Source organism: Bos grunniens, chromosome 21 (assembly GCF_055505025.1).
Source record: "Bos grunniens cultivar Pamir isolate PY7600 chromosome 21, Bosgru_T2T1.0, whole genome shotgun sequence".
NCBI lineage: Eukaryota > Metazoa > Chordata > Mammalia > Artiodactyla > Bovidae > Bos > Bos grunniens.
The window spans coordinates 52,968,127-52,983,305 of record NC_141185.1 but is presented as its reverse complement, the minus strand read 5'-3'; the positions used below and the strand labels follow the sequence as shown (position 1 = coordinate 52,983,305).

The following is a 15,179-nucleotide window of genomic DNA, read 5'->3' as shown; positions in this document are numbered from 1 at the left end:
TCCCTTCTCCAGGGAATCTTCCTGGATTAGGGATTGAACCTGGGTCTTCTGCATTGCAGGTAGGTTCTTTACCATCTGAGCCAACAGGGATGCCCCCTGCCAGGGAAGTCCTCCTGCAATTCCTTCTTACTCCAGTTCTGGTGACCTGAGTGCATGACTCCTTTTTACCACAATACTGATGGCTCCTTCCCCACCGTTGGGAAAATGTCCAAACATCCTGCAATGATAAGCATGCACATCAGGGATCTGATCACTGCCCACCTCTGCCTGTCCCCAGGATCCACTCTCTTTCAGTCTATAGTCTTATTCTGAGTGATTGCAGTTCTTCATGTGCATAGTCATTTCTCATTTTTCCATTTGCTTGGACAGCTCTCTTTCAGTGGAGCTCATCTTAGGTATCACTCCCTAAAGAATCCCAGGACCACCACATCATACACTTCAGGGGTGCCGTTCCTTAGAGTGCATGGTGGAAGACACCCCAGGAGTTGTGCAGCTTGTCTTTATTTGGGTTTCCAGAGGAACTGTGTGTCTTTCTCCTCTGACAGTAATATGTTCACCTATTGTGGTGCTGGAGAAGACTCTTGTGAGTCCCTTGGACTACAAGGAGATCAAATCAGTAAATTCTGCAGAAATCAACCCTGAATGTTCACTGGAAGGACTGATGCTAAAGCTGAAGCTCCAGTACTTTGGACACCTCATGCGAAGAGCCAACTCATTGGAAAATACCCTGATGCTGGAAAAGATTGAGGGCAGGAGGAGAAGGGGGCGACAGATGGTTGGATGGTATAATCGACTCAATGGACATGAATTTAAGCAAACTCCAGGAGATAGTGAAGGAGAGAGGAGCCTGGCGTGCTGCAGTCCGTGGGGTCGCAAAGAGTAGAATATGACTTAGCAATTAACAGCAACATTCACTTGTGGGATCATCCCAGTAAAACTGCTCCTGGAAAAGGCAATATCGACCTAAAAATTGTTTTAAAACATGAAGTCTGGATGAGAGCGAACGCGGGTTCAATTATTTGTTCACATACTTAATAGTGGTGTGAGCTTGAGCAAGCCTAGGCAAGTTACTTTTTTTTTTTTCCTGCAATTAAGTTTTCAGCTGCAAAATAGGAGATAATTATAGCACCTACTTCATCATGAGATAATCTATATTAAATGTTTAGCACAGTATCTGAATCATTGTAAGTCTCCAATAAATTAACTACTGTTGTTCTTGTCATTGTTATTGAGGGCAGTATTGCCTTATATTAAAATTTTAATTTCTTCTGCCACAGTGCAGGCACCCAGCAAATATTTGTTGAATCAATTGATGAATAAGCAAGATAGGGCCATTTATTAATGCATGGATATTAGAGTGTCATGACTGGGCACATTTCCCACTTACCTATTACAGATTTTTACTGAAAGGAAGTAGACGAGTATTAAGTCATCCAATCAGAAAGAAAAAAGCTTCTTTAACTGAAATAACTTGATAATTGTCTTGTAATTGCCCCCTGCAATGTAGAGTAACACATGTTTCCTATAACTAACGTGCCTTTATTTTTAGGGATGTCATTTGAACAATAAGTAGATCAATGTCTCCATCTCCTTTATTTTCAATCTTGAGGGGCCACTAGAACTCCTAGGGCAGAGTGGAGCTCATTCCAACAGGTGCAGAGGTCTATAATTTATCATTTATGTCAGCTTTCAGAATCTGAAGGATCAGAAAAAAATAAAATTCTTTTTTTCCAGTTGAGTTCGGCAGCTAAGGAGCACCTGTCACCACAGAGGCATAGCTTCTGGTTCAGCTGAGAAATCTGTTGCTAAGACACAGCCCTAATTTGTTTGCACACTTTTCATGAGAATGGTGGGTGTTTATTCCCAGGGAGAAACTGAGGCGTGAGAGAGAAAACTTGGCGGGAAATTCATGATGGCAGAAGATCACACCTTGAACAGTTATTTGATCGGTTCCTTTAGAGGCTTTCAAAGCATAGCCCCATGTCCAGCGGCATGAGTGTCCCCTGGGGTTGTTAGATATGCACGTTCCTGGGCCTCACCCAGACTTGCTTCAGTAGCCACATTGCTGGGGAGTGGGCCACGGTCTATGATGCAACCAGTCCTCCAGGTTATTCTGTTGCTTCATGGCGTGTCAGACCCTCCGCTCTAGACTCGAGACGCATGCAGTGGATCTAAACCCTGGCTACACATTTAGAAAAACCTGGAAAACTTTTAACAATCCCATCACCCTGGTGTCACTGCAGACCAATTAAATCAACATCTCTGGAGGTGGGCTCCAGGCATTGATATTTTTACAATCTCCTTAGGAGATTCCAGTGCACAGACAGGATGGAGAAGCACTGGCCTGGGGGATTTTTATTTTTATTTTTTTTTGCAAACAATGGAAACCTGCTTAAGTAAACCAAGGTGGCAATTTTGAACAAGTCGAATAAATGTCTAACCAGAGCTGGAAAACACCCAAACCCTAGACACATCTTCTGTCAATCTCTCATTTTCTCCTTCTGTGGGCACATTTTCTGGTTTCTGCTTTTCTCTGCACATTTGCCTAATTATCTCAGCCTTTACAACCCAACTTATTCTGCTCATTCACTGTTTCTCCGCTGCTTTTTCATTATTTTTGTCTTGTCATTGGACTGACTCCCTCCTCGCAACTCTGTATGGAACACCCACAGCTCAGTGATATCTAGAAGCTGGAGAGATTTTATTTTCTCCTAAGATTTTAACTTGAAACTATGAGTTAAGGATTCCTCCCTCCCCCAATAATAAAATTCCTTTTTTATTTTTAAGAGAAAAAAATACCTAAAATACTTCTCTGCTAACAGGAAATTCACAATGCAATTAAAAAATTTCCCCCAATAAAATAGTAGCTTTTTGAAGAAAAAGTAAAAGTTAATGTGCTAGTCTCTCAGTTGATCCCAACTCTTTTCGACTTCATGGATTGTAGCCTACCAAGCTCCTCTGTCCATGCAAAGAATACTGGGCTGAGTAGCCGTTCCCTTCTCCAGGGGAATCTTCCCCACCCAGGGATCAAATCCAGATCTCCCACACTGCAGGCAGATTCTTCACCATCTGAGCTACCAGGGAAGCCCAGTAGCTTCCTCTTATTTAAAATTAAGAGAGAGAGGGAGAAGAGAAAGAAGGTAAATTTATCGAGAATATCTTCAAGTCCTTTAGTTCTTAAAACTCTCACCTCATAGATGACTCCAACCACCTTGACTCCAGATATCGGTCCTGACATCTCTGAATTCTTCCCTGCTTACATAGCCCATCAACTACCACACCTTATCAGTTCTGATCTACTCTTCAAGAATTAGTTTTCATCTTCTCCCATTATGACTGGGCAGACCATCTACCTATTTGCCTTTTTTAATCTTTCTTATATATGCATGTTTATTTATGGCTCCATGCATGCACCCTGCATGTTCTGGGTCATTCCTGGTGTCAACAGCTTCTTATTCAATCAGTAAACAAAAGGACTTGATCAGATACCAGAAAATAGGCTCATCTCATCTAATTTCTCAACCAACAACATTGTTGATAGCAATTTATCTGGCCTTAGCTAAACTATTTCCAGAGAACAGAAGTTTTTAAAAGTGTGACACTGCATTGCAGGACATCTCTAACCATTGAAAGTTATTTCTTGCTGATAATAAATATTCAACAACTGAAATCTACTTCCATGGTACATATTCTCCTTCCTTTTGCCTTCCTCTGTCATTTGAAATTATAGCAAGTATATTTATTCATGCTTCAAATGGGAGAATTTATAAATTTGGAGGGCTTCTCAAGACCCTACTGAGCTTTTTTCCCGCCTAGGGTAAGCATCTCCAGTATAGTTAGTTGATCTGTGTTTCTGTGTGCATGAATGCTAAGTCCCTTCAGTCGTAGCCCACCAGCCTCCTCTGTCCATGGGGTTGTCCAGGCAAGAATACTGGAGTGGGTTGCCATGCCCTCCTCCAGGGCATCTTCCTGACCCAGGAACTGAAACCCAAGTCTCTTATGTCTCATGGACTGGCAGGTGGGTTCTTTACCACTAGTACCGCTTGGGAAGCCTGATCTGTGTTTATAAACATTCCCATTTCCCTGACTTTCTGATTTCAATTTACTGAGGCATCCTGGCTTGTTTTTAAATGCCACACTCAGAAGTGAAAAGCACTGTATTAGATATAAATTGACCAGTGTGAGGTATATCAGACTGATTGCTCTCCTAAGGCATGACCACTTTAACTTCTCCAGAAGCAATTTATGATTAATTTTGACATCCATGGCTACTGATTCATTTTGAGCAAACTGTCATTTAAAACCTCCAAATCTCTCATTCAAAACCTACTGCTACGCTGAACGTCTCTTTCCTTTTGCCACTGTTTGCGTCTAATTGTAGGAGCTGCATTTATTCTACTTTAAGTGTTTCAGTTTCCACGAATTCTGCTCCTTTTGCCACTTATCATTTCCGCTCTTACTGTGCTTTCACTCATTCAAGGTCATTATTACCCTCTTGTGCATATGTGTGTAGTAGCTTCAGTTGTGTCCAACTTCTTGCGACCCCATGGACTGTAGCCCACCAGGCTCCTCTGTCCATGGGATTCTCCAGGCAAGAATACTGGAATGGGGAACACATGTATACCTGTGGCGGATTCATTTCGATATTTGGCAAAACTAATACAATTTTGTAAAGTTTAAAAATTAAAAAAAAAAAAGAAAATATATTGCTGATTATTTTCTGTATTAAATGAGTCAGACTATTTCTGTTTTCAAAGAAAAAATTCCCCTTGTGCAGGTATGTGTTTAATCCCTTAAGCGAGTTAATGAGATCTTTATAATTCAATTTTTCCTGTTTTCTAATATACTCTGAATTTTACCTAATTGTATATTAATATTTAAATGACATAAAACTTATGAAAAAATTTAGAAACAGGCTTTTAATATGTTAAATCTTTTGAAACTGATGGAATATGTTAAACTGTACTAAATATTGTGGATTCATGTCATTTCTCTTTAGTTATAGACATGATAATGAACAATAAACTTTGGTAGGAAAAAAAAAAAAGAATACTGGAGTAGATTACCATGCTCTCCTCCAGGAGATCTTCCTGACCCAGGGATGGAACCCATGTCTCTTATGTCTCCTTCATTTGCAGGCAGGTTCTTTACCACTAGCTCAGCTAAGAAGCCCATTCTTCCCTCAGTTATCCTCAATTCTGTATCATTAGCAAATTTGACAAGCACCTTCAGTTACCTACGCTGTGTACTTAACTTATTACATAAAGACTACATTTCTAGAAACTAAGGAACAAATGTGAGGAAATACCTCAACGAAATTCTGGGACTTCTGTCTCTTTGAAACACAGACGTGTGTATGCATCCTATTTTAGTGTTAAGTACACAGATTACACCTCTACAGCTTGGTAAATTCTCACAAAATGAACATACCATGTAACTGTCAAGCAAACCAAGAGACAGAACACCACACACAACCCAGACACCAGGCCATAATGTAATGTCCTCCTACCCTCAAGCATAGACATTATTCTAACTTCTTTCAGTGTAATAGTTTTGCCTGTTTTTGAATGTCATATAAGGAAATCATACGGCTGTGCTCTTTCACATCTAGCTTGTTCTTGCATTCTCAATCCTGGATGGTATTTTGTTGAATGATTATAGCACAATTTATTAATCAATTCTACTGCTTACAGATTTAGGCTAAGAAAAATAATGCTGCTGTGTACGGGTTGGCCAAAATTTTTGTTTAGGTTTTTTCCTTAAGATGGTACAGAAAAACCCGAACGAACTTTTTGTTCAACCCAATATATTCTTGCTATCTTCTCGTGCCCAATGTATGCATTTCTGTTGGGCAGGTTCTAGAATTCGTGTATATTCAGCTTTAGAAGACATTCCCAAATTGTTTTCTATAGTAGCAGTATGGCGACATAGTCCCACAAGCTGGGTTTGAGAGTTCCACTTCTGCTGTTTTCTTTTCATGATGTTAGGAGTCCTAATAACACATTAGATGCAGTCGTGTCTCACTGTGGTTTTATATTTCCTTGATATCGATTGAGGTTGAGTACATTTTCATTTGCTCAACAGCCATTTGGAACTTCTTTTTTTGTCCATTAATTGTTGTTTTCTTATTGATACATGTATACATTCTTGATGAATCATTTGTTGGATATCTATCTGCAGGTATATTATTTCACTCTTTGGTTTGCCTTTTCACATTTCTCCTGGTGTTTTTGCTTCAAAAAAAATTCTCAATGAAATGTATCTAGTTTTTTAATGTTTTTATTTATTTTTAGTTCTTATTTTCATCCTCGTTAAGAACTCTTTCCCAGCTCCAAGGTCAAACATAGTAACCTATGTTATCCTCAAGTGACTTTATTATTTTATCTTCCATGTTAGGATCTATAATTTATATGGATACTTTTTAACATATTATGAGGATAAATATTTACTTCTATTTTTCTATATATTTTACCTGGGGATTCAAGCCTCCTAAAACCATCCTTTCCCACTGCACCAGTGTGTGAACTCTGTCATGAATCAAGTGACTGTGAGACTCTCCTTGGAATATCTACTTTTCTCTATTGATCAATTTATGTATTATTTTACCAATAATAATGTCTGTTATTCTTATGAGTTTCATGCTTTTATGCTATTTTAAATACTGTTTTCCAAGGTTTTTTGTGATCCACACAGTCAAAGGTTTTAGTGTAGTCAATGAAATAGAAGTTAAGTGATTTTCTGGAATTCCCTTGCTTTTTTTATGATCCAGCAAAAGTTGACAATTTGGTCATTTCATATTTCATGGCATATAAAATACTGTTTTAAACTTTAGGCTTTTTGGGTACATTTATAGTATTTATAAATGTACTTGATTTTTATATGTTGACATTCTTACCTGCAATTTTGCAATAATTTGTATGTATAGATTTTTTATATTCTGCATTTGGCAATCTTTATATAGGGAGATAAAAGACAATTTTATTTATTCTTTTAAAATCTTATACTGTTTTTTTTCTCTTACGTTTATTTTTCTTTTCCTTCAATTATACCATCAATTACAATTGAATCTTAGTGCCAGGTCTTTTCCTGAGTTCAGGGACTAAGCATAATATTTCATCAAAAATTATACTATTAACTGTTTTTTAGGTAATGGTTCTTAGGTTAAGGAAATTCTGTCTGTAAATGTATATGTTTTTACATTTTTTATTTTTATGCAATTTTATAGATTACTTTCCACATACTGTTATTACAAAATATTGGCTATTTAACTGTGTTGTGCAATATATCCTTGAGCCTGTCTTATAAGATTGTTTGTTACTTTTTGATCCTGTATGGGTATTGAATTTTATCAAACATTTTCATGCATCTATTATGATTATCATATTAGTTCTTTCTTTAGTCTATAAATGTAGTGAATCACATTGAATTATTTTTGATGTTGAAACAACCTAACTTTGCATTCTAGATTTTAACTAAAGATTATACTGTATAATTTTTTCATTTTTGTTTTGAAATAATTTTAGGAAAGTTCCCAAAATAGACAATACCCATATATACTTCCCTTGTGGATCAGATGGTAAAGAATCTGCCTGCAATGTGGGAGACCTGGGTTCGATCACTGGGTGCGGAAGATCCCCTGGAGGAGGGAAAGGCTACCCACTCCAGTATTCTGGCCTGGAGAATCCCGTGGACAGAGGAGCCTGGCAGGTTGCAGTCCGTGGGGTTGCAAAGAGTCTGACACAACTGAGCGACTAAGCACACGCATACATACTTCATCCACTTTCCCCTAATGCTAATGCTTTGCACAATTATGGTACAATTATCAAAACTGAAGGTTAATATTGGAACACTGCTATAAATGAAATGACAGAGTTCATATGGGTTTCACAAGCTTTGCAGACCAATTTTTTTGTTTGTTTCAAGATTAATTCACAATCCTCATCATACTTAGATTTCATATTTCCTTAGTTTCTCCTCTGCAAAAATCCCTTACACATTCTTTGTCTTTCATGACCTCAATGATTTTAAAGAGTGCTAGTCATTTTTAAACTTTTCTTCAATATGAATTTTGTCACCGCGTCTGTTATTGGTGATGTTTACCTTGGTTACTTGGTTAAGGTAATGTCGGCCAGATTTCTCCATGGTAAAGTTATTGTTTTTCCTTCTGTAGTTAACATCTTGGAGGAGAGATTTTTGACACTATGCAAATAACCCTTTTGCTCCACAAATCTTTCTCATTAATTTTGGCATCCATCTTGCCAGCAATTATTAAACGGTGTTCTAATGGTGATTTTCTATTTACTTCATTTCTTCTATATTTATTAATTGGAGTTTGTATGGAAAAACTGTTAAAGGTGATTTCTTTTTTTTTTTTTTTTTGAGATACAGTTGCTTTACAATGTTGTGTTAGTTTCTGCTGTACAGCAAAGTGAATCAGCTGTATGTGTACATATGTCCCCTCCCTCTTGAGACTCCCTCCAAGCCTCCCCCCATCCATCTAGGTCATCACAGAGCACCGAGCTGAGCTCCATGTGCTATACAGCAGGTTCCCACTGACTCTGTTTTACACATGGCAGTGTATATATGTTAAACTCAACCTCCCAGTTCGTTCCACCCCCTCAATTTCCCTGTGTCCACCCATCCATTCCTTACCTCTGAATTTCTATACCTGCCCTGCAGATAGGTTCATCTGTACATTTTCCTAGATTCCACAAATAAGTGTTAATATATGGTATTTGTTTTTCTCTTTCTGATTTTCATTCTACATAATAGATTCTTGGTCCTGCTACATATAAAAGTTCTAATTTAAAACACTCCCTAACACCATACACAAAAATAAACTCAAAATAGATTAAATATAAAACCTGACACTGTAAAACTCTTAGAGGAAAACAGACAGTACACCCTTGGACATAAATCACAGCAAGATCTTTTCTGACCCACCTCCTAGAGTAACAAAAATAGAAAGAAAAATAAGCAAATGGGACCTAATTAAACTTAAAATCTTTTGCACAGCAAAGAAAACCATAAATGATATGAAAAGACAACCCTCAGAATGGGAGAAAGTATTTGCAAACAAAGCAACTGACAAAGGATTTATTTCCAAACTATATGAACTGCTTATGAAGCTCAATATAAAAAAAATCAATCTAAAACTGAGTGGAAGATATAAATAGCTATTTCTTAAAGGTTATTTCTTATTTCCTCTTCTGGTTTGGACTCTGTCTCCTCCCTCATCATAAGAAAACTTCTCAGAAGAGCTTTACATGAATTATATTTCTTTACATCCTGTTTGACCCTGAGGTCCTTCCAACCTAACTTCATCCTTGATAACTCTACCTACAGAACTCTTGCTGAAGTCGACAGTGGTCCCCATGTGTCTGGTTCTGCTAAGTAAACAGTATTTACCTAAGAAAGTTGACATTTTAAGCATGTAAGAAACTAGCAGATTTAGCTTCTCTTTCTTTGGTCATTGCAGGTCTTCTGTGATTTCCATGGCCACTCCCAAAAGAAGAATGTATTCCTTTATGGCTGCAGCATCAAAGAGACCTTGTGGCAAGCAGAGGCTACTGTAGGTACATCGAATCTCTCGGAAGATGTCAGCTACCGGGTAAGTCATTAGGGGGAATGACATAAAAATATTTGTGTCCAGATTCTTGCCTTTGAGACTTGCCTCAACCATTATTTTCCTGAATAAGCATTTTGATTATTTTAACTATAGGATTATAGCACATGCAGGTTGAAGGCATGTGTATCTTTTCCTCACTTTTGATGAATAATGTCTTTCTACCTGGTTACTTTCAATTTTTCTTTTTCCTGTATGATGTGATATAGTGATAGGAAACCTCATTTTAATTCCTGACTTTGTAACTATTAACTGTGTGACTATGATCCATTAACATCACCTCTCTGAACCACCATTCTGTCACCTGTGAAACAAGGATAATGAAAACACTGCCCCTGTTATGTATTTACAGAAGGACTAAAATGATACTGAATTGGAAAGGATCTTAAATAAATATGAAGGGATGAAAAATATTAAGGCATTTCACCATCCACACTCCTCTGTGTGCGCATACTATAAAAAGTAGACAGTGATCCACTGAACCTAATTCTCTTTTTTTCTGGGTTCCAGTAGCTAGAGATCAGCTATCCCCACACTGAACTCAGAGGGGTCAAGGAGGGAAAAGGAAAGAAGGACTTCTTCCTGTTGGGATAAAGTAGACAAGTTTGCTGCTTACCGGGTATTAGGAAGACGTCGAAGAGGTCAAGTTATCCCCCACCAAAAAATAAATAAATAAATAAAAATTGGCCTTTCTTTAAAATTTATACAGGAAAAGGAAAAAAATGACTTGTTGGAAAAACCTGGTTCTCCTCCTCTGTCTTTCTCCTTTCCTTTTACACAGAACGCTTCATTTCTCACACTGTTGCTTAGTTGCTAAGTCATGTCTAACTCTTTGTGACCCCATGGACTGTAGTCTGCCAGGCTCCTCTGTCCATGGGATTTCCCAGGCAAGAATACTCTAGTGGGTTGCCATTTCCTTCTCCATGGAATCTTCCTGACCCAGGGATAGAACCCATGTCTCCTGCATCTCCTGCATTGGCAGGCAGATTCTTTACCACTGCACCACCTGGGAAGGCCATTTCTGACACTGCTGAGGATCAGGTATTTGCATTTTCCCTCCACCAGGCAATTCTGTGACAACACCTGAGTGTCTTACAATTTAACTGAATTCTAACACTGTCTACCTGGAGATAACATCAGATTTCTCAGGTTAAGGGCTCAGTCCCAGGAGACATCCCCCCCACTTCAGATACCAGTTGCAAGTAGTAAGTCCCCAGATTACCCACAACTCCTGTCTGACTCAGCTACAAATCAAGGGTTTCCATGATCTCCTTCCCTTTGGGTCTGGTTATTTCCTAGAATAGTTCATAGTATTCAAAGGAACACTTACTTACATTTCCCAGTTTAGTTAAGGATATGCTAAAGGATACAGGTTTTTGACTTAAAACAGTGCACAAAGTGAGAGGTTCCAGTTAAGTTTCATTGAGGACAAAATGAGGACTATAGCTCGGGAGATAGGACCCCAGATAATTCTGCAAAACTGCTCCAGAGAGGCAGGAGGGAAGGTCAGTATATATGTGATTTTAGTGAAGGGGTAATACATGCAATCAAACATTTTTTTTTTTTTTTTGCAGAAGTTTTCTGCTAGTCACGAGGAGAATCGTCACCATGAAGGATTTTATAGTGCTTTTCTAGATATGAGGAGATACAAAAATTAAGTCCATAAAATTGCAGTAGCTCATGATTTAACCCTTGTAGAATTGGATGGCAAGTGGCAAACTGTCACTGACAAGATAAACAGCCATTTGAAAAGATATATAGATACGGGAGGGTCCCAAGTTTCTGTAAGTGTGGAGTCGCAGTGGGGGTACATTACTTTCCAGTGTATGGAAGGCTTCACCAACCTGGAAGCTCCCCCCACTTGCATTCTATTTGGATTTTATGGAAACTTCTTCACATGGGCTTGATCATTTATTAACTCCATCTCTAATCTTTCACAGAGAAGTAGTGATCAGCCCTGATCCAGGAGTGATTCAGGAGCCCACCCAGAGTCCCCTTATTAGAAGAAAATATGCTCCTGTTATTCTTATCACATAGGAATTTACAAGTGTTTTAGGAATCTCATATCAAAACTGGGAATGAAGAGCCAATATATATAGTTCTTACTGCAATGACAGTATCACAATTATGATGGTACCAACCTCTTCTTAGGGGCTTCCCTTGTGGCTTAGATGGTAAAGAATCTGTTGCAATGCAGGAGACCCAGGTTCAAGCCCCACTCCAGTGTTCTTGCCTGGAGAATTCCATTGACAGAGGAGCCTGGCGGGCTACAGCCCATGGTGCCACAAAGAGTCTCTTGCAACTGAGAGACTACACTTTCACTTTCAACCACTTATCATTCTGGATATATGAATTTACTGAATATGAAATACCTTCAGGGTTAGTGAGTATGAAAAGGGGGAAAAAACCCACCAAACTTCTATCTCACCTGAAAATACTTCCCGTGTCCTGAATTGCTCCCCCCTCTTCATTCGTGCCTATTAGAAGCATAACTGCTATTGATCACTAGAATTCCCCCAAGGCTATTAATGCAGAAACAGCAGCTTATCTTCCATGTCCTATTTACTCTAAGGCTCAACCAGAGTACTGGTGATAAACCTCAAGAAGCTTAACTGCATAATCTTACTTAGAAAACTAGCTTGGATTAAAACATTTCATCTTACTAGATCATGCTGACCTATATAAAATTATCTCTTATGAGCAGTACATCTTGAGTTAAAGAATCTATACTATCCAGCCTTAAATATAGAGTCACCACGAATTTTTGCTCTCTTTTTCCAAAAAAAAAGTTAACAATATTCATAGATAATGAGAAAACTTGCATCTTTTCCCAGGTGGCACAGTGGTAAAGTATCCATCTGCCAATGCAGGAGACACAAGAGATGCAGGTTCTGTCCCTGTGCCAGAAAGATGCCCTAGAGGAGGAAATGGCAAACCACTTCAGTATTCTTGCCTGGAAAATTCCATGGACAGAGGATTCTGGTGGGCTACAGGCCATGGGTCGAAGAGTCAGACATGACTGAGCACACACACACAATAAAACTTACCCCAAAGACTTGTGATGGTTAAATGAATTAATGAATGCAAAATGCATAGTAAGCATTCAGTGAAAAGCTATCTAGGAGAAGGCAATGGCAACCTACTCCAGTACTCTTGCCTGGAAAATCCCATGGATGGAGGAGCCTAGTAGGCTGCAGTCCATGGGGTCGCCAAGAGTCGGACAGGACTGGGCGACTTCACTTTCACTTTTCACTTTCATGCATTGGAGGAGGAAATGGCAACCCACTCCAGTATTCTTGCCTGGAGAATCCCAGGGACGTTGGGGCCTGGTGGGCTGCCATCTATGGGGTCGCACAGAGTCAGACACGACTGAAGCGACTTAGCAGCAACAACAACAACAACAACAACAATATCAATGTTTGGGAAACTGAAATTAGGTTTAAGACACAGAGAAAGTGTCTGGGGAAGAGTCGAATGTCCCAAGCCTTCTTTCCCCACTCAAGCTGGGGGATCCTAGGAATCATTGCAGTAAGTCTCCAGTGGATCAATTCATGTGTAGAGTTCGTCAATTTCCTAATCATTTAAAAACAAAACATATCAAACCACCTCCAGTTATCCTAGCTATCATCATCTTCATTGCTCACCCTGACCTAGATCCATCTATGTAAAATCAAAAAGGAAATAGAAAGACTTTACTGTAAATGAGATGGTGTGGCACCCAGTATTTAATGAATGGATAAATTGCCACTGTAGAGGTGTAAAAGGATGTTCCCATTGCACTTTGTAAATTTCACATCCTCCAGGCTCCAAGGCTCCAGTAAAGGGATCATAGATTATGGAGTTTTCCAAATTCACGCCATTAATAGAGTCTGTGATTTTTTGGAGAGAGATTATACTAGCTAAGAAAAGAAGATTCACTTAATTTAAGAAAGAAGAGATCATTTAAATGATGTCAGATTAAACTTTTTGCAACAAGGCAAAGCATTGATAAATTGAAATTATATTCAAGTATTCTCAATCACTTTAGTTGATAAAATAAACCTACCTAAGGAGGCAAAAAAGCTGTACGCAGAAAACTAAAAGACACTGATAAAAGAAATCAATGATGACACAAAAAAATGGGGAGATATACCATGTTCTAGAATTGAAAGAATCAATATTGTGAAAATGACTGTACTACTCAAAGCAATCTACACATTCAGTGCAATCCCTATCAAATTACCAATGGCTTTTTTCACAGTACTAGGACAAAACATTTTACAATTTGTATGGAAACAGTGGCTGACTTTATTTTTTGGGCTCCAAAATCACTGCAGATGGTGACTGCAGCCATGAAATTAAAAGACGCTTACTCCTTGGAAGGAAAGTTATGACCAACCTAGATAGCATATTAAAAAGCAGAGACATTACTTTGTCAACAAAGGTCCATCTAGTCAAGGCTATGGTTTTTCCAGTGGTCATGTATGGATGTGAGAGTTGGACTATAAAGAAAGCTGAGCACTGAAGAATTGATGCTGTTGAACTGTGGTGTTGGAGAAGACTCTTCAGTGCCCCTTGGACTGCAAGGAGATCCAACCAGTCCATCCTAAAGGAGATCAGTTTTGGATGTTCATTGGAAGGACTGATGTTAAAGCTGAAATGCCAATACTTTGGCCACCTGATGTGAAGAGCTGACTCATTTGAAAAGACCCTGATGCTGGGAAAGATTGAGGGCAGGAAGAGAAGGGGATGACAGAGGATGAGATAGTTGGATGACATCACTGATTCGATGGACATGGGTTTGGGTGGACTCCGGGAGTTAGTGATGGACAGGGAGGCCTGGTGTGCTGCGGTTCATAGGGTCGCAAAGAGTCAGACATAACTAAGCGACTGAAGTGAACTGAACTGATGGAAACAAAAATGACCGCAAATAGCCAAAGCAATCTTAAGAAAGAAAAACATAGCTAGAGGGATCAGACTCCACGACTTCAGGCTATACAAAGCTATAGTTTTCAATACAATATTGTACAGACTCAAAACTAGAAATGTTCTCTATTTATGTCTATTTAAGCAGTCATTTAAAGGCTTAGATAAGCAGATTCTATTTTTTCCCATGAATAGTTTATGAAGTACTCCCTATAAGCAGCACTGATCCATGTGCAGAGAAGATACAGACCTGCTCTCATGGAACTTCTAGGCTTCAGAAGAGATTGCAAATAAGCAACTAGTTACATACAGAAAATTATGATGAACACTTTAAAGGAAAAACACAGTGTGAGGGATCATGGGAAAAGAGGGACAAGAATAATGTGTACTAAGTCGTGTATGACTCTTTCGGCCACGTGGACTGTAGCCCACCAAGCTCCTCTGTCCATGGAATTTTCTAGGCAAGAATGCAGGAGTGAGTAGATATTTCCTACTCCAGGCGATCTTCCCAACCCAAGATCGAAACCACATCTCTTGTGTCTCCCACTTTGGCAGGAGGATTCTTTACTGCTGGTGCCACCTGGGAAGCTCCAAGAATGGATGAGTGAGTGAGTGAAAGTCTCCCAGTCATGTCCAACTCTGTGACTGC

General features: G+C 38.9%; 1 protein-coding gene across 1 annotated transcript in view; it reads left to right on the top strand.

Annotated features, from left to right (window-relative positions):
* Positions 1 to 15,179, top strand: part of AGBL1 (AGBL carboxypeptidase 1) — a 916,524-nt gene that overhangs the window by 509,100 nt on the left and 392,245 nt on the right. Inside the window, exon 20 of the mRNA XM_086364678.1 lies at positions 9,479 to 9,610. Within this exon, the coding sequence (XP_086220804.1) occupies positions 9,479 to 9,610 (132 nt within the window). The remainder of the gene's footprint in view (positions 1 to 9,478; positions 9,611 to 15,179) is intronic.